At 45.2% G+C, this 23,551-nt stretch overlaps 1 protein-coding gene and 3 non-coding genes across 7 annotated transcripts in view; 1 reads left to right on the top strand and 3 right to left on the bottom strand.

Moving 5' to 3' along the window:
- fgf13a (fibroblast growth factor 13a) overlaps positions 1-23,551 on the top strand; it is a 105,718-nt gene that overhangs the window by 76,769 nt on the left and 5,398 nt on the right. For all 4 annotated transcript variants that reach the window (XM_035410230.1, XM_035410233.1, XM_035410232.1 and 1 more), the window contains 3 exons: positions 2,495-2,605; positions 9,601-9,704; positions 22,125-22,323. In XM_035410230.1, the coding sequence (XP_035266121.1) occupies positions 2,495-2,605; positions 9,601-9,704; positions 22,125-22,323 (414 nt within the window). The remainder of the gene's footprint in view (positions 1-2,494; positions 2,606-9,600; positions 9,705-22,124; positions 22,324-23,551) is intronic.
- Positions 7,321-7,431, bottom strand: trnal-caa. Its single transcript has 2 exons — positions 7,394-7,431; positions 7,321-7,366 (listed from the first exon to the last, which is right to left on the bottom strand). It is a non-coding gene; the product is annotated as a tRNA-Leu (tRNA).
- trnal-caa lies at positions 8,065-8,175 on the bottom strand. Its single transcript has 2 exons — positions 8,138-8,175; positions 8,065-8,110 (listed from the first exon to the last, which is right to left on the bottom strand). It is a non-coding gene; the product is annotated as a tRNA-Leu (tRNA).
- trnal-caa lies at positions 8,809-8,919 on the bottom strand. The gene is made up of 2 exons: positions 8,882-8,919; positions 8,809-8,854 (listed from the first exon to the last, which is right to left on the bottom strand). It is a non-coding gene; the product is annotated as a tRNA-Leu (tRNA).

Below are 23,551 nucleotides of genomic sequence, written 5' to 3'. Positions count from 1 at the left end.
TGGAGGGTCCAGGGGATTGATTTTCAGAGGAGAAAAATCCTCCATCTCAGGCTCAGGTGCCGCCAAATTATATAAATACTCTCCCTGTGCCTGTTGTTTAGTTACACACTGATTTTCTCATCAGAAGATCTTTGGTTAATCTTTTAGGCAGTAGATCCCTGAGAATGCATTTTGAATTAGTTAGCCATACAGCTGTTTTGTTTCTGCGATTCATGTCGGAGTCCTCCTCTTTTGGGAGTGTGAATTATCCATGCACCAAATCCATTTGAGCAGGCCTTCTCAAAGGTTCATTTAGAATCTTTGTTTGAAGATTTCATGTGTATATACCAGTGTATTTCTTGTGTATATACCAGTGTATACTGTATCTCGTGTATATACCAGTGTATTTCTTCAGAGAAGCCCAAGCAGTCCCTTAGTGGCTCCCAGCCGTGCTGCCTCCTCCTCTGTTTGGCTTGGAGGAGGAGGGAGAGGTGGAAGCGGGGGGGGGGGGGGGTGGAAGTGCTTACATAACAGACGCGTGTGCTTCAGTACCAGCAGCAAACTTTCACAACCTGCTTTCTGTTCAGAGGTCCCCAAACGGCTGCTTGCTGCTGTGGCAGCGTCATTCAGGCTAGGGGGAGACCCCACAAGTAACAGGCCCAAAAAACCGGTCCCCATCCCACCCCACAAATAAACTGCAACATTACATGCTGTCTTACACTCATCCCAAATACACAGGCGCAATGCATGCCGTCTTACACTAATCCCAAATACACAGCCACAATACATGCTGTCTTAAACTCAACCAAAATGCACAGTCACGATGCATGCTGTTTTATACTAATCCCAAATACACAGCCTCAATATATGCTGTCTCACACTCATGCAAAACCCTTTCCACTTGGACATTGAGTTATAGCAAAAATGTATGATTTATGTAGCTGTGCCCCACTATGACAAATGTGGTTAATGTCTGTTAATAAATGAGTTGCTTTATTGTTTCATCGGCGTTTCATGATAGGAGAGGCCCCTGGAGAATAGCCTGGCTTAAATGTTTCAGCATTTATGTCAGTGACATATAGAACTGCCTTTCACAGATGTTACTCCCAGGGTGAATATAAAAATGACCATTTGTAGGGGAATTAACATGGAATGAGCAGAGTTTTTTTACACCTTGTGTGCTGGTTGGCAGATCTGCCATGATTATGGAAAGTACGGCACTAGTGGGGTTTTTTTGGGAGAAGAGTTTTGCGTTCCTCGGTCGTGGCAGAACTCTCACAAACGAGTCAAAAACCAAACGCTTGAAAGGAGCGGCTGTCTCTGCCCTCGTTAAGTTTGAAACAAGAAGCGTGCGGTGCGGAGAACAATCAAAGCAACCTGGCAACCTTTGAGAAGGAATAAAAAAAGAGGGGGAGAACTGAAAGGGAGAGGAGATGAAAGGGAAGATGAAAGGCCTGGTAAACCGGTGTAAAGGACAGCACTCTGGCGGCCGAGAGCTGGAGTAAAGCGCGAGCTTCAGAAATGAAACAGGCTGGAGAGAGTTCCTCAGGTTCGGGTTTAATTATGCAGTGGGAATGGGACGCAAGCAGTACCCCACTTTCAGGGTTCTGATTGGCTATCGTTCCGCTCACTCCTCAGATTGAGTTAGCTGCAGATGCTGTTGAGCGTTAGGCCAGTGTCGTGAACAGACATGCTTCGGCACTTAAGAGCTTAATTTAATTCATTGTCTGGCTGGAGTCCACACCCCTTATTTTCAAACCCAAAATTGGTTTCTGGTTGAAAAGAAACCGCAAAAATCTGAAAATGCTGGCAGCTCTGTTTTAACAAATACAGGTCTTTGAATGAATTTACTGTACACACTGGGTGTAGCTGCAGCACCTAAAATGTGACTGTCAAAGCAGCATTTGTTATGAGAACATTTTTTTAACCGAGGTTATCATTTATCTGCATTCAATCAAATTTAACATAATGCAGCTATGATGAGAACAGGCCATTCAGCCCAACAATGCTCACCATTTTCCTCACTGAATTGTACCTAGCGCTCTGATTACCTACTGTACGAGCGAGATAGTATCTATTATAATTACTTAAACATGATTTTTTCCTGTCAGGATGTTGTACACAGTATATTCAATCATTTCTCACTGTGAGCAGAAGCCACTGTAGGCATCCTGTCTGTCCATAGTTCTGTAATGTGTGTGAGCCGCTCATTCTGGGTCAATGTTGCGTTTACTGTGCGCTGCATGTGCGCTGGCTGTTCTGACTGTGGATTTTAGCCTGTGCAGCTCTGGGAACCTGTGTTTTTCAGCCTTTCCTGTCATACAGAAGAGCAGGAACTAACAGACTCTCCCTCTCTCTCTCTCCCTCTCCCTCTCCCTCCCCCTCCCTCTCCCTCTCTCCCTTTTTCTTCCCCCCTCTCTCTCTCTCTCCCTCCCTCCCTCCCTCTCTCTCTCTCCCTCTCCCCCTCTCTCTCTCTCTCTCTCTCTCCCTCCCTCCCTCCCTCCTGTCTGTGCAGAGCCCCAGCTGAAGGGGATAGTCACAAAGCTCTACAGTCGACAGGGCTTCCACCTGCAGCTGCAGGCCGATGGAACCATCGACGGGACTAAGGAGGAGGACAATGGCTTTAGTAAGTCTGCTCAGAAACGCCACTGTGCTGGTCTCCCACCCAGATTCCCACTGTGTTACTGTTACTGTGTATGTGGACTCTGCACTTTTCCAGGAGTTTTACTTGTATAGTGTGCCCTTGTTTTTACACAGGCCCGGGGTGTACTGTATCCTTCACATGCTGGATGCATATTGAATCTACCTTTCACTGTCACTTTCATGTCTTTTAATCCATACTTCTTTCTCTCTTTCTCTTTTTCTGCTTCTTTCACTCGCTCTGACCCTCCCCTTACCTGCTCACTCCCTTTCTTTCTGTCCACCCTTTTCCTGCTTTCTCTCTCTCTCTCTCTTGCTCTCACACTCCCTGTTCCCTATCAGTCTGTGCTGATTAATCTCATTTTCTCAGTATCCCTCTTTTTCCCATTCCTTCCATCCATTCCCAGTGAATGCCACCACCCCCTGTACCAATGAGTTCCCAAAGCATCGCTCTTCTGTGAGACTGGACCTTTAGACACAGACTAGAATGGACTGGGTGGAAAATGGACTCTGAACCTGGGGAACCCAGAAATTACTGCCAAATTATGACCCTTCAAAGATTCTATCTCAAACTAGTATAAAAACGGAGACTGCCACAATTTGCACATGTAATGCTGCTGCAAAGCTAGGATGGGCAGTCCTCATCCTAGAGTCTGAGTTGTTGTAGCATCTCAATGATTCACATTTTTGATAATTGTGATCATCTGTTAGCTCAGTGAGTAAATGGACTGGTAAATGGACTGCATTTATATAGCGCTTTTATCCAAAGCGCTTTACAATTGATGCCTCTCATTCGCCAGAGCAGTTAGGGGTTAGGGGTTAGGTGTCTTGCTCAAGGACACTTCGACATGCCCAGGGCGGGGTTTGAACCGGCAATCCTCCGACTGCCAGACAATCGGTCTTACCTCCTGAGCTATGTCGCCCCAGTACAGGTGTACCGTACAGGTGACCGTATGCTGATCAGTTAGCTCATTAGATCAGACGGATATTGGGTGAAACTTCCTTGTTCACCCGCACACTGTATCCCAGTAAAGTCCTGCACTTGCAACAGTGAAACGACCTGCACACCTGACACCGTGACCTGAACGCTGCCCTCCTTGATGCATGCAGCCCACGGAGTTGCTGGGTGAGGGGGTATGCCTCGTGCCTCTCCGCTGCAGTTTGTTTAGATTGCACATCTGATTCAGGCAGATGGTGCGCTGAACAGATGGGACGGCTCCCTTTGCCTTTGTCAGGGGCATAAATCGAGCGCTGAAAACAGACTGCCTTTAATGCCGTCACACATGTTTACAATTTTGTGTAACTTGCTGTCAGATGGGCGTTTATATTCCTTCTTTTAAATTTAAACTGCTTCGTTTTATTTGGCATACAGAGAGAGAGAGAGAGATAGAGAGAATGATTTTATTTTGATGAAATCAACTCAGAAATGAGAATGTCTTATATTCATAAGTGTACTGTCTCTCCCCGGTGAAAAACCCTGTCATCAATTACAGTGTACTTTACTACAGTAGAGAGACACATTTCATTCCCGAGGCATCACTCCAGGTACATTTCAGTCCAGTAATTAATCAGAAAGCCAGTAGATTGACAGCTCACGATGCTGAAGTGCTTTAAGCCAGGGAAGGTGCCAGGGAATGGGGTGGCAGGGAAAGTGTTCATTTAATTTAATCCAGGTGAATGAAGGCACGGCAGTCAGGCACTTGTGCTGTACTGCCGCTATTCAAATGTCTTCTGAAGCCTCGCCCCCACACACCTACTCTTATAGAAAATCACACATAGAAAGCAACATAACCTGTACAACTGTTACAGGTAATGTCACCTTGACAACTGGCTGACTTACTTAACTGGGAAGAGGCTCTTCCTGGTGTTAACACCCACTTCATATGGCATTCATGTGCATAGGGGTAACCCCATAACCACCCGGCTTTATGGGGCTGCAACCCTATTAAAGGGAAAGCGCTATGCCATTGAGTGGTGACTGAGTGTGATGACACAGACTGTCTGAACCACGTGGGGTCCATCTGGAAACACAGCAGATATTTAAGCCAGTCCCTCACACTCGTTCCACACCTTCACCGCTCCTTGTCGGTCCGCGGTTGTAGAGCTTCGTTGCTCACGTGTTGAAAAGCTTTGTTATGTAACTACTAGCCTCCGTTTTTTACCCTGAACGTGTTTATTTCTGAAGACGAAATTAAAAAGCTACTGGAAAAGGAAGGGAAAAAAAAGTGAGGTTTTTTTTTTTTTTTTTTTTTTGCACTGTTCCAAAAATAGCGTTGTTAGGAGCCCTGGTGCTCTTGTCTCCATGGCGACGGCAGCGCAGGTCCTTTTGGAGCTCTTGGTGTCAGTTGGTGTCGGTGTGATGGTGGGAGAAGGTCTTCTCAAACTAAGGCACACCAACACACACACACACACGCACGCACACACACACACACACACACACGCACACACACACACACATACACACATTCATAAACATATGAACACAGACTGTAATCTGACGATTAATTGTACTCTTAACAACTGAGAAACGTTCTGAGAGCGGCCAGCAGCATTTAAATTGAAGTGCTCTAGCGAAAACAAAAAGTAATGTGAATAATTGGATAATTGGTCACCCATTTTACAAAACAGCAGGTAAACACTTATCAAAGTGAAATATTTGCGGATTAATCACAGGCAGTCCTGGTGTTTGATTTCTGTACTTTTTCACCTAATTTCCTGAAATCACTTGTCAGTGTTTTGAGAGACGGTGGGTTTGTGCTTTTGTTTATTTGCTGAAGTAACTCAGAGTAAATCCCTTCTCCAAGAGTACACTGGACGTGTTGTTTCCCTCACCTGAAGCCTCTGAATTGCATGCCCAGGTCCTTGGCCAGTACATTGTACTACATTGCTGCCAGCAAACAGTATGACCTTTTTTTTTGTAACTACAGTTTTCAACGGAAAATAAAAATAATTGATAGCAACAAAAAAAAACATCCTGGCATATCCCTTGTGCACCATGTGCCATGTAGTGATGAAGTTGATGATGAGGGGATGATGTGGGGCGATAATTGGAATGGGATTAAAGTAGGTGCACTAAACTGACAGTTCAGATTTTTGTTCTGTCAGAGGAGTGTGCTGGAGATGGTGTACGGGCTGGAGATGGGTGCTGGGGGATGGGGGGGGGGGTCTGATGGGTGCCACCATTTCCTTAAAATACAGACTTCTTCTGTAATAATGAGTAAATATTTGCATTGCATGTCAAACCCATACAGAACATAATTTATTTTATATTTTCATTTCTGTTTGACATTTGGAGAACTTTAATGCAAAGTAACATTTCCAAAGGTCTCAGAGGTACAGAATTTTTCTTTTTATTAGGCACTCAAACACAGTGAATAACTTGTAACTTCTAACAAACAGGAAGTAATATATTTTCTTGTATTTTTTATTTGCGTCTTCTTGAGATGGAAAGACTGGTTGGAAAGGAGGTTTGTTGTGAGTTTGTTGATGGTGACTGTCGCCATATAGAAATGGGTGGGTGGTTCTGTTTATGGCTGTAGTCTATCAGGACAGAAACTGTTGTTGCTGTTAAACATGCGCCACACACACACATTGTACATTTAAAACATGTACTCTATATTACAGTACATTTACTTGGCAGACACTTTTATCCAAAGCGATGTACAATAAGTGCATATCGAAGGTCGTTGGAACAACTGCAAAGCACAGATTCCATAAGGTACAATACTCATTGTGTAACAGTCATTCATAGCCATAAACACGTTAAGTCCAGTTCTCGCCGTGAACATTTCTCTGACCTTACCTATGCTAAGTCAGACTAGGAGGCATGACAAGCTACAACATCCAGACAGTGATTAAAAAGTGCAATTAATGCTGGATGGAGGTACATGTAACATGAAAGTGGCACAGGAGGTGCATGTGTAGCATGAAAGAGTGGGAATTTTAAGAGATAAAATCTTTGTCAGAAGTGGGATTTGAACCCACGCCTCCATTCAGAGACCAGAACACCCATGTAAGTGCAAGGTAGAACACCTTGAGTCTGGTGCCTTAGACTGCTCGGCCATCCTGACACAATGTCTGTTATCCTGGGGCTGCATACACATTGCGGGGTCGCCTTATTACCGCCATCTAGTGGTGGAGCAATGATACAGTACTGAGTTTTGGGGGAGCTGCTCAGGCAGTCAGTAGGGGAGTGAGGGACATGTCCCTTTCTTGGACTGTTACTCACAGCTAGTAATGTTTTCAGTATTGTTTGATGTCATTTCTTTTCATCATACATATTTTGATTATCAGGACAGAAACTGTTATTGCTGTTAAAGCATGTGCCACACACATTGCACATTTGAAACATGTACTCTATATTACTTTACTTTTATTAGGCAGTCACTTTTATCCAAAGTGACATACAATAAGTGCGTATCCAAGGTTATTGGTACAACTACAAAACACAGATTCCATAAGGTACAATACTGATTTTGTAACAGTCATTCATAGCAATGAACACAATAAGTCCAGTTCGCACAGTAAACATTATTTAGACCTAACCTATGCTAAGTCAAACTAGAAGGCATGAGAAGCTGCAACATCCAGACAGTAATGCAAAGTACAATAAGTGCTGGATGGAGGTACATGTAACATGAAAGTGGCACAGGAGGTACATGTGTAGCATGAAAGAGTGGGAATTTTAAGAGATAAAATCTTTGTCAGAAGTGGGATTTGAACCCACGCCTCCATTCGGAGACCAGAACACCCATGTAAGTGGAAGGCAGAACACCTTGAGTCTGGCGCCTTAGACCGCTCGGCCATCCTGACACAGTGTATACTATCCTGGGGCTGCATACACATTGCTGGGCCGCCTTCTTACTGCCATCTAGTGGTGGAGCAATTGTACAGTACTGAGTTTTGGGGGAGCTGCTCAGGCAGTCAGTAGGGGAGTGAGGGACATGTCCCTTTCTTGGGCTGTTACTCACAGCCAGTAATGTTTTCAATATTGTTTGATGTCATTTCTTTTCGTCATACATATTTTGATTATCAGGACAGAAACTGTTATTGCTGTTAAAGCATGTGCCACACACACATTGCACATTTGAAACATGTACTCTATATTACTTTACTTTTATTAGGCAGTCACTTTTATCCAAAGTGACATACAATAAGTGCGTATCCAAGATTATTGGTACAACTACAAAACACAGATTCCATAAGGTACAATACTGCTTTTGTAACAGTTATTCATAGCCATGAACACAATAAGTCCAGTTCGCACAGTAAACATTATTTAGACCTAACCTATGCTAAGTCAAACTAGGAGGCATGAGAAGCTACAACATCCAGACAGTAATGCAAAGTACAATACGTGCTGGATGGAGGTACCTGTAACATGAAAGTGGCACAGGAGGTACATGTGTACCATGAAAGAGTGGGGATTTTATGTGATAAAATTGTTGTCAGAAGTGGGATTTGAACCCACGCCTCCATTCGGAGACCAGAACACCCATGTAAGTGGAAGGCAGAACACCTTGAGTCTGGCGCCTTAGACCGCTCGGCCATCCTGACATAGTGTCTGCTATCCTGGGGCTGCATACACATTGCTGGGCCGCCTTCTTACTGCCATCTAGTGGTGGAGCAGTTGTACAGTACTGAGTTTTGGGGGAGCTGCTCAGGCAGTCAGTAGGGGAGTGAGGGACATGTCCTTTTCTTGGGCTGTTACTCACAGCCAGTAATGTTTTTAATATTGTTTGATGTCATTTCTTTTCGTCATACATATTTTGATTATCAGGACAGAAACTGTTATTGCTGTTAAAGCATGTGCCACACACACATTGCACATTTAAAACATGTACTCTATATTACTTTACTTTTATTAGGCAGTCGCTTTTATCCAACGTGACATACAATAAGTGCATATCCAAGGTCGTTGGAACAACTACAAAACACAGATTCCATAAGGTACAATACTGATTTTGTAACAGTTATTCATGGCCATGAACACAATAAGTCCAGTTCGCACAGTAAACATTATTTAGACCTGACCTATGCTAAGTCAAACTAGGAGGCATGAGAAGCTACAACATCCAGACAGTAATGCAAAGTACAATAAGTGCTGGATGGAGGTACCTGTTACATGAAAGTGGCACAGGAGGTGCATGTGTAGCATGAAAGAGTGGGGATTTTAAGAGATAAAATCTTTGTCAGAAGTGGGATTTGAACCCACGCCTCCATTCGGAGACCAGAACACCCATGTAAGTGGAAGGCAGAACACCTTGAGTCTGGCGCCTTAGACCGCTCGGCCATCCTGACACAATGGCTGCTTTTTGGGGGAGCTGCTCAGGCAGTTGGTAGGGGAGTGAGGGACATGTCCCTTTCATGGGCTGTTACTCACAGCCGGAAATGTTTTCAGTATTGTTTGATGTCATTTCTTTTCATCGTACAAATTTTGATTTACTGTCATCAGACACTTTCACTGAGAGCCACCATTTTTGCAGTAGCCTGTCCATCTCTCTTCCCCCACTGGTAATAGCTATTGTGTGGGAATGGGCAGGCTGGCAGGTTTTTGGCTAGCAGGTTGACAGCCGGACAAAGTTCTGCTGTGCTTTGGCAGTGCGTACAGTGCTGGGCAGAGCCTGGTCTTGTCTCAGCACGCTAACCGCCTTTATAAACAGAATCAGGCAGAGAAAAGGCCTGTGGGAAGGAACCTCCTCAATGCCCCCCCGCCCCTCCCCCCCCCTCTTATTCCTGCCTGCCTGGTAAAGTGTGATGGGTGGTAGAGTGGTCACAGAGGGACACAGATTAAATGCCTTACACTATCGCCCTGTCATGCAGTGGCTGTCCCCTTCTCTTTGCAGGGTTGCCCTGTGATGTCATGTCTGTATCCGGCCTCTTCACAGGGATTCCCTGAGGCACTGTGACCTCCTCCCCCTCTTAGCGGTCTTTCCCCGTGATGCTGTGACTAACCCCCGCCTCCGTGTCCCCTCTCTGCAGCCATGTTCAACCTCATCCCCGTGGGGCTCCGCGTGGTGGCCATCCAGGGCGTGCAGACCAAGCTCTACCTGGCCATGAACAGCGAGGGCTACCTGTACACGTCGGTAAGTCCCCCCCGTGCCCTGGCTGGGCCCGTGCATTCAGGTGATGGGAACGGGTGGTGGTTCTTGAAGGAGAGTTTGGTGGAGTTTGGTAAAAAAAAGTAAACTCCATGGCTTTTCCTATTGGCTGGTCTTTGATGCCGGAACTGGCACGGAGTACAGCGCGTTCTCAGCGTTGAGGTGAAGGAGCCGCTCTGTTCATCGGGGCAGATCTCAGCTGAGTGACGGTCACCTGACCTCGCCCGGCGCCAGACGCGCCTGAGCGCCTCCGTCAGACCCCAGACGCCTCGCCGCGCGGTCGCCTCCGGCAGCTGCGCCGAGGCAATCGGTCCCGACGTCAGCCCTTACCCTGGCATCACCCGTCTGCCCGCCGCCGCGGTGGGGTGTGTGTGTGCTAGAACGCCTGACCTTCTGTGTTATTCACCCTCCTTCGTCCCCACATCCTCAATCACTCGACTGACCCAGAAATTTATATTTTAAAATACTTCCTTTTATTTTCCCTCTAAATTGCTACTAAATTATAGATCTTTCTTAATACTGTAGTTGTGCATGTTGTACCTTATGTGACTGCCTTGGGGAGATACTTGAATGTGCAAAACACACACCATTCAAGAACAATAAATTATCTATCTATCTATCTGTCTGTCTATCTGTCTATCCAGATGTCCTTCTGTCTGTCCATCCATCCATCTGTCCATCCATCCATATCCATCCTCCAATTAACAGTCTGCTTCAGACCCTGACTCCATCACATCAGCCAAAATGCCTGTTCCACTGATTTTAAAAGCTTACAGTGTAGGTGGTGTACTACTGAAATTTCTTTTGGAATGGACGGCAGGCATGTTTTCCCATTTTGGGCAGATTCCTGGCTTGTTATATTAGGGCATCAGCAGTTCACATAGCAGGATACCTCGTGGGTGGAAAAAGCACAGGGATGTTTTAAGTGTGAGCAGTCATCCTTTCAAATATTCGCATGTGAGAATCTCCTGTATGTAAATTTCCATTTGGCAGATGCGAGGTTACGTTTTTACATGAATCCATTTATAAACTTGGATATTTACTGAAACAATTCAGGATAAATACCCTGTTCAAGGGTACAATGGCAGTGTCCCAACTGGTACCCGAACCTGCGACTGGTGAATTAAGTCCAGTTCAGTGCCTGTGTGCTGTACTGATGCCCAGTTCAGTGCCTGTGTGCTGTACTGATGCCCAGTTCAGCTTTAGGGTGTGGCTCTGTGCTCTGTACTATGCAGCTATAACTGTGAGTTATGAGCGGTTCTAACTGTAAACTCTCCCAGCGGGGAGCTGTCACACTGGAGCCGGAGTTATTTATTGTCTATATTAGGTACAGTATTTTAGCCAAAGTATCTGTGGCGGTGCTGGACGTAAGGAACGGGCCACTTTCTGGGCACGTGCATGGTCAGTGGCAGAGGTACTGCACCTCACCTTACCTGCCCCCCCCTGCTCTCTCTCTCTGTCTCTCTCCCTCTGTCTCTCTCTCCCTCTCTCCCTCTGTCTCTCTCTCCCTCTCTCTCTCCCTCTGTCTCTCTCTCCCTCTCTCTCTCTCTCTTTCTCTCTCTCTCTCTCTGTGGCTGACCTTCGGACTGCCTGCATGAGACGGAATGTTTGTGTTCTGGCAGGAGTCACAAGTTACCATGGTGACACGATCGGCCACAAAGGAGCAATTGTGTGGGTTGAGTTGAGCATCCCCACGCCTCCTGTTGTATCGGGGGGAGCGGAGAGAAATAAACAAACATCCCTTAATGTCATTTCGATTTGGATTCGGCATTACTGTGCTCTTCAGACAGTCGGCCTGTTGTATTTTTCTATGTTAATAGCCAGAACCCCCGTTTTCAAATTAAATACCCCTTCTGTAGGTTGGGAAGATATCAACCTCTGTGTCACCATCAATTCTGCACAACGAGCCCGAGCAAATTCTTGTGTAATTCAGTATTATTAAAAAAGAAAGGATTTGTAAATGTAATCCTGTAGACAGTTCTGCCAGCTTGCTTCCGTTCCCTGGTTGAACGTGTGAAGTTATGAATAATTCAGGCAGCGGCGATAAATTTTGTCGCAGCCGACATCGGAACGTCACAAATATTGCAGGCTCTGCAAACAGCCCACAGGTCCTCTGGTGCGTGCTGTGCACATCCCTGGCATGTCCGTAAACAGCCCCCCCGACAAGGGAAAAGAGCTCTCCACTGCAGGGAGACAGGGGATATGGAAAATAGACCTGGCAATCCCTGGGAATCTATCACAGGAATTTGGAAACATTAAAAATAGGACCTGGCAACCCCTGTGATTCCTGCGATGGGAAGAGCAGTGCAGTGTGGGAAGTCTAAGGTGCTGTTCTTAAGCATAGCCTTATTTTCCACTACATGGTAAAATGTTCAGTGTTAAATCTCTGTATGTACTCTTACAGGGTACGTACAGTATGGTCCCTACTGGACGCATATGCACTCTGTTAGAGTTTAGTTAACACTGAACATTGTGTATGAACGTTTGTACAGTCATAACTTGCTAGTCAAACACCGATTCCAGTCCAGCTGGAGCAGTTTTTAACTGAGTTTAGATACTGCAGACAGCCAGTCCCAGTTGGGAATGAGCCTAGCCTCACGTGCAGGCAGATGTGCAGCATCGGGACCTTTGAAGAGTGTGTATAATTAGATTATAATGAGCGAGATGAGCTACGAGGATCAAAATATAGAAAGAGTAAAAATAAAATCTTTCCTCGTGGAATTTCTGCTCCCACCCCCGAGTTGGTTTTTAATGATGTACGGAGAGAAGTGTTTGTAATTAAAATGTCTGCGCTGGGGTGTGTTTAATAAAGTCGATCCCACATAGACTTTGCCAGCTACTTATGGACACGTTATTTATTTCCCGGCTTATCAGTGGGACCACACGCTGGAGTTTGTGCTACTTCGGCCAGTGCTTTATGTAGCTAACTATTATTGTCTGCCAGGTATAGTATATTAAGTAGATAATGTTATTGCTTTATGGTGAGTCACAGAGAACATGAAAGCGTTGTCGGAAGGTGTCTGTTTCATTGGGTGGCGATGTTGTTCTCGTACAAACAATTATTTTCACATCTTGACCATTTTATGACCTTACCATTGTGGATAGATAGATATGCTGTTCCAACAAGGTAATAGCTGTTTGTGGACAGTGAAGGTCTTAGTTGTGTAATTCCTTTTGTACTGTCTGTACTTTTCTCTTGCTGATTACCAAAAGAATGTATTTCTTCAAAGATAAAAATGAGAAATACGTAATTGGCTTAATCTGTAGATATATGGAGTAATGAACTGTATATATACTCATATGCAGTGTGTGTGTATGTGTGTGTGTGTGTGTGTGTGTGTGTGTATGTGTTTGTATACACATACACAGTTAACTCCAAAATTATTGGCACACGTAATGTGTGTGTGTCCGTGCATGTGTGTATGTGTGTGTGTGTGTGTGTGTGTGTTTGTATACACATACACAGTTAACTCCAAAATTATTGGCACACATGTAATGTGTTTGTGTCCGTGCATGTGTGCGTGTGTGTGTGTGTGTTCATGTGTGTTCAGGTATAGAGCTTAATACAATAAATCTGTAATTGCCTTCCTTGCTCTTACTCCGGTGCTTGTACAGTGTGACTGTTTCATGGTGACATTGCTGTGGTCAGTTTGGCGATGCACCCTTAAGCAGTGCAGCATAGTTATCGCCCATTTTAACAGCCTCGCTGGCCATTTCTGGAGGGACAGACCGGTGCTGGCATGGAGCTCTTTAATGGCGTGTTTTCCGCTCTAGTTTAGCTGGGAGTGGCTGCTGTAGGGGACACAAGACACTCAGGCCAGCGGCAGTGCTGCAGTGACTGGAACATCTTCGGTCAGAGATGGAAAACAAGCCTCATGATGTGCTGTAGCGAGGGAGGCTATGCAATGTCTATCTTTCTCTTTCTTTCTCTCTCTTTCTTTCTCACATGAATATACAGCAGTGTAATAAAATATATTTTTAGCATGCACACATCACATGCACACATTCTCATACACACCCACACTGGAACACTCTCTCTTTCTCTCTCTCTCTCGCTCTCTCTTTCTCTCTCTCACTCTTTCTCGCTCTCACTCTCTTATTCTCTTTCTCGCTCTCTCTTATTCTCTCTCTGCATGTGTTTGTGTGTACAGCATGTTTGTGTCTTGATGTCTGTGCTCGTGTCTTTTGTCAGTGTTTCCAATGGCAGATTTACTGTGTTAACAGATCATTCAGCCATGGTTCTCTCTGTCTGAGTCTTTAGTCTAGTTTGCTGAACTACCGTCTGATCTTGTTGACAGAACTCACATTTCATTTGGTATTTGTTATTCTCATGCTCCAAATATACATGTGTACTAGCTTAGTGCTGTGCTGCCATGCTGAATTATGTGTGTGTGTGTGTGTATGTATGCACACGCGTGTGTGTTATTTATGACAGAGAAAGTGCGAGAGAGAGAGAGAGAGTGAGAGAAGAAAGAACATGAGTGGGTGAGCGAAATGTACGGGTGAAAATGTATTCATCCATCAGCATCACAACGTGTGGGAGAATTAGAATCAATTAACAGCCTTCCACTCTGTTCTCTCCACTGTACTGCACCTTGCTGTTCTGTCTTTGTCAGCCTTTTAAAATGTGTAGTTATACACATCTCTTTAAAGATGAGGAAAGGACTCTCCAGACTTCTGTAAAATACAGCGCGGCTTGTCATCCATCATGCAATTCATACAATGTTTCTTAAGTGTCTTCAGCTAATGTTTGCATTTCCAACAGATGTTCAGTATAAACTCAGTTACAATATAAAAATATTCAGTTACTGCATCTCTCGTGGAGTATTTTCAAACATGTGGATATCAAGAGCATGTCACCTAAAAATTATATTTGACCCAATTTATGTTCCTCCCTTTTCCATCTGAAATTTGAAATTGGAATTTATAATCAGGCATGTTCTCCTTTGAGACACAGCTTAATGCAATGCATTAAATCCGTAATATTTACATGCTTTTCATATGTTGAAGAAACTGATTGGACGGCAGATTTTATATGAGCATTACATGAATGTGTGAAAGATAACCAAAAGTAAAGAAATAAAAATAAGGCCAGGTTTCCTGAGGTGCCTTTGAAGTTGCATAGTAAATTTTTCAGCAAAAAAAAAAAAACAATATGCAAGAAAGTTCTGGAGAAAGAAAGTAAGCCTCACTCTTGTCCTGGGTAAATGGGTACCATCACATTCATGTCTGTGTTGAGATACTTCATTTCTGTACAAATGGGGGCATCGTGTAGTGATTGGGAGATAGGCTGCTGATTTGGATGCATGCACAGCAGCAATACTGTAGTCATCATAAATGGTAAAATATGCAGAGCCTTCTCAGGTGAAGAGAGACTGAATGGCTGTTGAAAGCACTGCAAATATCAGGGTAGACCAGGTTCATCTGCGCTACTGTGAAAGGATGTCCTTGTGTGTATTGGGTCATTCTTTTTTATGTGTAGCGTAATGACATATTTGTGGGTGTGTGTGAGGGGTGAGTAGATGGAGAGAGAGAGATGGAGCACCAGTGGGAAGGAAACTAAGTGCAGTTGCTGTAAAGGTTTCCATGCATTCTGTGTCAGTGTGTACAAGTGTGCATGGGCGTGTATGTGAAAGAGAGAGAGAGAGAGAGAGAGAGAGGCAACCATGCATTTGTATGCGTGCATCTGTTTGTGTGCATGCAATGCATTTGCTGGTGCATTTTGGAACTGTGTTCAGAAACGAAACGCGGGTTAAAAAAGACGGTCTTTATGGGTTAAGGTCTGAGCGCGAAGCCAGCAAATGATCTGTGTTCAGCCGCTCCTCTTGTTAATGAGCCACTTCAGTGTGACCCGAGGCATTTCATAATGTGATCCCAGTCAGACAAGACGATACAAATAATTTAATAGAGATACATAATTTAATTTAACCGCCGTGTGTGTAATTTAACAGGATTTTTTCAGAAATGAATTTGTGTCAGGAAGCTCACGGTCCAAAGATTTTTGCAGTGCTATATTGCCTGTGCATTATTATTTGTGTAATTGGAAGGTATTCAGTTTGGCCTGAGACAGTCAGGTACAGTTGGACTTGACAGGTTTGATTTATTCTCGCCTGTGTAGAATTACATAACTGATACTGATCAGATGAATTGTATAATTGGTCATCTGCTGCTGACAGATTAAGCAGTTTATGATGAGCATTGCAGAAATACACAGGGCTTGATTCACGACTATGTTTTAATTATACTTCAATCTGTTGGGAAATCAATGCTATTATGTTATATTGTTCTTGTATGCTGTAACTAATGATTGATCCATATTGTGCATGTATTAGAGCAAATGTGTTTGTGTGTGTGTGTGTGTGTGTGTTGACAGTGGATGAAATGAGTGTTGTTCTGCTGAATGCTCAATCTTGCCATTGAAGAGCTCATTTCTTTCATCATTAACAGTGGGCCAGGTTACTGCTCCACCTTTCTCTGTGTCTATAACAAGTGCTAATGGCAGGTCCTGACTATGACTGGGGCTGCCTTTGCCATGTGATTGTGACTGGTGGGGACTGTCTGTGTCAGGTGGTTGTGATTGGTGGGGACTGTGTCAGGTGATTGTGACTGGTGGGGACTGTGTCAGGTGATTGTGACTGGTGGGGACTGTGTCAGGTGATTGTGACTGGTGGGGACTGTGTCAGGTGACTGCTGTGGCCAGCAGGCTGTGAGCACTACTTGACCAGAGGAGGGATTACCTGGCAGCCCTGTCAATCCGCTGACATCTCTGACAATGAGGATGAGGATGATTTGCAAAATAAATGGATTCAATAGGAGTCACATTTGGTATTTGAGTTGAGGGCCTGGGATGAGGTGGGAGGGGTGACAGCCTGAATTTCTCTTGTTCCTTCAATAAGCCTTAAATGGAAGGAGTTCTGTATGGGAAGTGAAAGGGTGAGGGAGAGGAGAGATGTGACAGTGAATGATGGAGGAAGAGAGAGAGAATGTATGTGATTGCAGAAGGAGAGGCGAGAGATGGGGGAAGAGAGAGAGCACGAGAGAGGGATGTGGGGAAAGAGGGAGAGAAGGAGGAAGATCAGGCAGAGGAGATGGAGAGAGAGAGGAATGAGGGAGACTGCAGAACCCTGGAGAATCAGTATTACAGAGTGTAACAGATATAATTCAGATACAGGGTGCATACGAACTTACCCGCCCACCCACTTCACACCCACACACATGCAAACACACAAAAACATACGGCACACACTGACACACACAGGCACAGATGTTTATATTCCACACATACAGGCAACTGAGCACATACACAAGCACAAAAATATATAATTACTATACATTTACATATACATGCACACACACACACACACACATACAGCCATCTACACTCCACCCCCATCCCCAGCACACATACTTGTAGGGCACATACATTAGCACATATAAACACCCCCATCTCCCCTCAAACCCCCTTCTCAGCAGGCTATGGAAAGGAATGCCCTGTATGGGAGGGGAGGAGAGGAGAAGGGGGGGGGGGGCAGGAGGGGGGGCCGTGGGATTTCCAGTTTTGTAGAAATGCATCACAGCCCTGTGATCTACGTGACTGCAGCTCCCTGGTCCCTGAGGGCCCGGTACTCCATGCGAGCCAAGCGAGGGAGAGGAGGAGGAGGAGGAGGAGCGCACAGCAGGGAGGGGGCAGGGAAACGCCACTTCACCCCCCAGCTACGTCACACGCACACACACACACACACACGCACACACACACACACAGCACGAGAAACTGCTTCAACAGAAACCCACACACACGTAGACACACACACACACACGCACAGCACGGGAAACTGCCTCAAGACTGCTGCCTCTCCACCTTTCTCCCCCACCCCATAACACTTACAGTCCACACTATTGGAGAAAGATGGTAATCGTGCAGTTTATAATATGGGCGGAAAACAGGTGCTTTAGCCAAAATGGCTTATAGCAAGTTCTTTTAACATGGTTAGAAAACTACCCTGGAGCCAGAGCTTCTACAGAATCTTGGACACACCTGGGATTACATCAATACTTGAGTGTGTTTTTCCTCCTTGAACTATTGCAAAGTGTGGAGTATATCTTCCATTTTAAAATGAGTGCTTTCCTTCCTCCCCCCTAAACTGAGCGGTGTGGCTGCCGGTCCTAATTTCAGCGGTGCGCTAGCCGCTCACGCCTCCCTCACTGAACGCGCGCGCGCTCAGGCTGGTGTCCTTCACCGGGGGTCAAGGCCCCCCTTCGGGCCCCATCGCGGCCGGCGGCTTCGGGGCGCGGCTTTCCGTCCTCAGCGTTCCTCCGCCTGCGGGATCGAGAATCGACCTTAACGGGGTCGTTTAAAGTCCATTCCCTAAAAGAGCCTCAGGAAAATGGCGGCTGGCTGCGGGGTCGCGTGACCGCCGTCGTTTCGCCGCAGAAAGGCTTTTGCTTTTGTTCGCGTGGATTCCTCCGCTCACGCTTTTGCGCCTGGACGTTTTAGCTTCAGCTGAAGTTCCTCACTGCCAGCCCCTGCGTGGAACGCCCCAAGGCCTACACTGCTGTGCTTTTTCATGCTTCTTCTCTCGTTATTAATAATATAAACGTGGCCACAGTGCTGGTTAGCTTTGACTGGTGCTGTCAGCGCAGTAGGAACACACAGAGATACTGCTGCCTTCTAATTTACTCTCCAGTAAGCCAGTGGCTATTATATTATTTCAATATGTTTTCCCTTTGTTTTGTATTTTGTGTTGTATATACCGTACTGATATAGATCATTTTGACATAGCAGCAGGAGAGGTCCCTCTAAGTTTGTATTTATAGAGAAGAATGGGCAGGTGGGCACTTCCCATTGGTTAACACCACCCATCCGTCCAATCGGAGTCACTCACCATGGAGACCAGAGGGCCCTGGTTTAAGGGGGTTACACAATTGATCGTTTAACTCGCTCTCTTTTAACAAGGTACTTTCCTACGGCCAGTGGACAAATGCGAAGCCTTGATAGTGAGCAGCCGTTTGATTCATTGGCAAATGCAGAGTCGACAGAGTAAAGCTCAAAGTCATTAGCAGAAAGACCCCGTCATTACCGCTTCTTCAGCACCAAGGCTTTTCCTCCGCGGTTTGATTGTGCTCCGGCGAATTTTCTGAGCAATCAGCCCGCTAATGCAGAAGGGCCGCTCTCTCGGTCCCCCTCCGCTCTTGTTCTCACTACCGCCGTTGTATTTCCGTTCCAGATATTTCCATTGGTAATTACACTTAATTACCATTTGCAAGATTTAAATTTAGAGTTTTTAAATCCAATCCTCTCGGAAAGCGGATTAATATTTGGTTTTTTGCCGTTTATTTGGCTTTAATGAGTCTGACCTTCAGAAGCAGAGCTCCCCGTTGTAAAAGGAGCAGTTACACAACGCTCCCTGGGTAATCGTTTCGAACTGTGACATGTAATACTGCCCAGTTCAGCTGGCCTGGACCTCTGCTTATCTGCCATGAAACAATCCCAGCTGTCATTTTTACATTTTATGTTTTCATTTTTTTTATTTTTCGGTTTTTAGCAGATGTTCTTACACAGATTACATTTTTACATTGACGCGGCTGGATATTGACTGAAGAGATTCGGCTTAAGTACCTGGCTCGAGGGTACAATGGCTGTGCCTCACCTGGGAACTGAATCTATCACCTGTGAGTCACAAGCCCGGTTCCCTAACCGTTATACTACAGGTACACTTCAACCCATTTATGATGAGGCATAGCCTACAGCTACCACTGGACTGGTGTTGTATTAAGTGAATCTGTGCAATTGGTTTGAGGCTGATCCTTGAAGCCGGAGTGATTTCAGCACATCATTTCTTTGACTGATTTAGTTTTATCATTAAAATTCACTAGAATCTCGCATGTCCCTGACAGAGTGGTCTAATAATTAATCGGGCCTCTCATAGATTTTAAAGTCGAAGCCGAAGAGCAGAACACTATTCTGACTCGTCGGGTGAGATGCCTGGACCTGCCGCGGTAGAGTTAGCGCTTTGATCGATGCAGGCTCCACTGCGTTACAATGCAGAAAAGGCTGGGCGTTCATTAATCACTCCCAGGGCATTATGCTAAAGAGTAGCTTAGCGTACGGCGTGTCCCTGCGGCGGTGTGATGTCACCAGCCCACTGTAAGTCACCGGGACGCGTTCCCTCACCCCGTCCGAGCCCGGCGAGTAGGCTAAGGGGGTGAGCTAGTGAATAATTCAGGAGAGATGGGAGAACCAGATTTGAATATTCAGCCACCCTCTGGATCAGGACCAGGTGACAGAAGTTCAGTCTCTCTGGAGTGGAGTGGGAGCGATCTTGAATTCCTCTGCATTTCAGAAATACAAGAGAACACATTGTTCCCCTTTAGTTGGCTCCTGCTGAGCAGCAGCTGAGGCTGCTCCTCTTCATAGAATATATGGAATTAATGAATATATAGTTTCTTCTGAAGACAAGGATTGGGTCAGAGAACGTCTTGACAACTAATTATCGCTTCTGTGCTGAGCAGAGGAGGGACAGCATGCTGCATTAGTAATGAATTTGGGTTTAAATGCAGTGCCTGTACAAGCACTCACCCTGCCCTCCCCGGGCAAGTTCGCCCAGGCAGATGTGTGACAGGAAATCAATGTGTCAGTGTCACACTTCACATCAGCATTCCCATTGTACCAGCTTCCAATCAGCCTGCATTTGAAGCGCAGTGCGTTTCACAGCTCAGAAGAATTGAGCGGCAGCGGGAGAGCCAAGATGGTGGAGATGGTGGGGGAATGGGAGGGGGGGGGGGGTGGAGAGAAAGAAAAAAGATACAAGAGAAGAGAGGGAAAACAAAAGAAATGGGAAATGAAAAAGAAAGGGGGGAGAGAGAAAGCGAGAGAGTGACAGAAAGGGGGAGAGGGGGGTGAGGGTAGAGGAGGAAAGAGAAAGGCAATCACGCAGATCTGTGGAAAGCGTGGCCTTGGTGCCAGTGTTGATACTTCAGTGTGCCGTGGCTTCATTAGTCAGAGGAAGTGGAGCGGCCCTGTCAGATCTGCAAATGAAAGAATAGAGAATTACTCGCACAAGCACTCCGTTTTACGCTCGCGGTGTACGCTGACTGCCGGAGGAGCGGGCTAGCAGCATGTGTGTGTGTGTGTGTGTGTGTGCGTGTGTGTGTGTGTGTGTGCGTGCGTGGGTGTGTGTGTGTGTGTGTGTGTGTGTGTGTGTGCATGCTTGCCTGGCTCTTTCAGGCCAGTGAGTACTGTAGATATTTAAGATGAAGATCAAATATAAAAAATAAAATAAAAATTTTTAATTGATGCTACACTTTTGCATGGCTTAACATACTCCCCAGTTGCTTCAGCGAGTACTGCAGTACACATATTTATATTTTAATTATTATATATATATTGAAGATAACAGAAGAAAGTTATTAGGTAAAAGAAATGTCATTGTGTATTTCTGGTGAAAAAAAAATATATTTATCACATCCAACATAATACCTCATGCAGTAATTCTGACAGTAAAAGAGGAAATTCATTTCCAGCACATGAAAGCTTATACTATAAGGTTATTATTTCAGATGGCCCAGAGTTTGCTGCGCCATCTGCTTAGCAGGAAGCCTACGGTGTAAGATCTCATCAATCACAAAACCCCTGTTTTCATTCACAGTAATTTACGCAAAACTTTAATTTATTTGGAAATGTAACTTCAGTCGCTCCAGGCGCATTGCGCGTAAATCAGAGAATCGAAAGCTGGACACAAACGCCCCGGTGAATTATATGCAAATAAAATGCAGCAACATTTTAAATAGCCTAAATGGAACAAAACCGCCAACACAGCATGAAAAGCAATATCCTTTATTTATGCATTGAGCGAGACTGCAAGAGCTGCAGCAGTGCGAGGCTTTAGATTTGATCGAATGCAATGCATTGCATCATTGGTTCTGTTTCTAACTGGCACATCCACCTGTTCATCAGTGCACATGTGGAGCACAGAAACTGCGACACACATGCAATAACTCGTTATGTTCAAATCCTAAACGTGAGTCAGATTGGTTTCTAGGAGCAGTTTATGATGTATTCACGATTACGTGTGTTTGTGTGTGTGTGTGTGTGTGTGTGTATGTGTGTGTGCATGAATGCACGTGTGTGTGTGCTTGTCTGTGCGTGTGCGTGCGCATGTATATATATGCGTGTGTGTGTGTGTGCATGGAAGCTACTTCATATCAGTTCTGAGGCTTTATGTTATTTCTTAGGCTTCATTTCAGTTCTGCTCCAATGCTCTTGCTGTAGTTGGTGATGTGTAAAAAATAAAAGGGCTATCAGAGGCTAGCTACCATCCCTGCTTCAGGCTCCATTGAGTGCTCCCTGACTTACGCAAGTCTCCCTCCTCCCTCCTCCCTCCCTCCCTCCCCCTCCCTCTCTTTCAGGAACACTTCACACCCGAGTGTAAGTTCAAGGAGTCGGTGTTTGAGAACTACTACGTGACGTACTCCTCCATGATCTACCGGCAGCAGCAGTCGGGCAGGGGCTGGTACCTCGGTCTGAACAAAGAGGGCGAGATCATGAAGGGGAACCACGTGAAGAAGAACAAGCCGGCCGCCCACTTCCTCCCCAAACCCCTGAAAGGTGAGTCACCGTGCTCTCTGCCCTGGCCCCGCCCCTGTCGCTGGGCCACTAGGGAGACAGACGGGTCCAGCGTATGTGGAACCATCCAATGATGTGAGGCCGTGAATTTTTTCAGTCACTGGTGCATTTTCCTGTCTTCAGAGGTGATTGGATTTTACTGTGGAAGACCCAAGGTCCCTATAGGAAGACTGAATGAGCCCCTGCAACTATAGGGGAGGGGTCATAGGGAGAGTGATGACATCACTATGCATAGTGGACATGTGTAAACACAACTGCAGTTGTCACAGTGGTGGGCAGACACCGGTAGCTTATAAAAGTTGATGTGAATCATAGAACGAAGACTTAAGTCAATTACACCAGCTGTGTGTAAGTTCATTCTTAGCCTAGCTGAAGTGTGGCTAGAATAGTTCATTATTCCGTATGGAAAGTTTTACCTTTTCTATGTCAAATGTGCACCTGTAGCGACCAGAGGCATATTACCAGCCAGTCACCATTAGTTGTGGAACCAGATATGTCTATTCTCATCAACAGCATGCCCAACAAAATAGATTACAACATGTCTCTGTAAGGGGCAATGTGCACGTAAGAAAATAGGAAAGTCTAATGGAATTGCTGTGTTCTCTAGACCAGGGAACTTAGTCATTAAAAAGCATCCTAAGGGTCTTAACTTTGTGAATAGTTGCAGCAGCTTGGTGCAGATTGTTTCTTAAGTCTATATGTAAGACTTCTTTGTTATTACAAGCTAGTTAATAGCATTGCATAAAATCTGGTTGAACTTCGTCAAGCGGTCTGTATGCACATATCAGACATGGGAATATGAAATGTTAGGGTTAGAATTATGGTTAGGGTTAGAAGTATGCTTGGGGTTACTTTTTGGGTAATGGTTAGGGGTGGGTTAGGGATAAATCTTACTTTTCAAAGTTTACCAAGAAAAGTTTTCACTGGCCATTCAGTATGCTGCAAGCTTAATTGGAAGAATTTGTTCCCTGTGGTAATGTGATCCCTGTGGTTATTTTGTTCAGTCCTCCTGGGAACCGTGTGTTTCGTTTGTGAATCCATTTCTTTTCTGTCTTGCATATATCTTCTGTTTGTCTGTATTCCCAGTTCGTGGTTCTAGAAGTGAGCCTCTCGGTGTGTGTGGGTGTCTCTATTGTTTTCGTGTTGTATACGTGCTGTGCTAATCTACTTCTAATTGTATCTCTCCCACATATTTTATGTCAGAGTTTGC

The sequence above is a fragment of the Anguilla anguilla genome, chromosome 3, assembly GCF_013347855.1.
Source record: "Anguilla anguilla isolate fAngAng1 chromosome 3, fAngAng1.pri, whole genome shotgun sequence".
Taxonomy (NCBI): domain Eukaryota; kingdom Metazoa; phylum Chordata; class Actinopteri; order Anguilliformes; family Anguillidae; genus Anguilla; species Anguilla anguilla.
The sequence above is the reverse complement of the archived record's forward strand: the minus strand, read 5'-3'. Positions and strand labels throughout refer to the sequence as shown.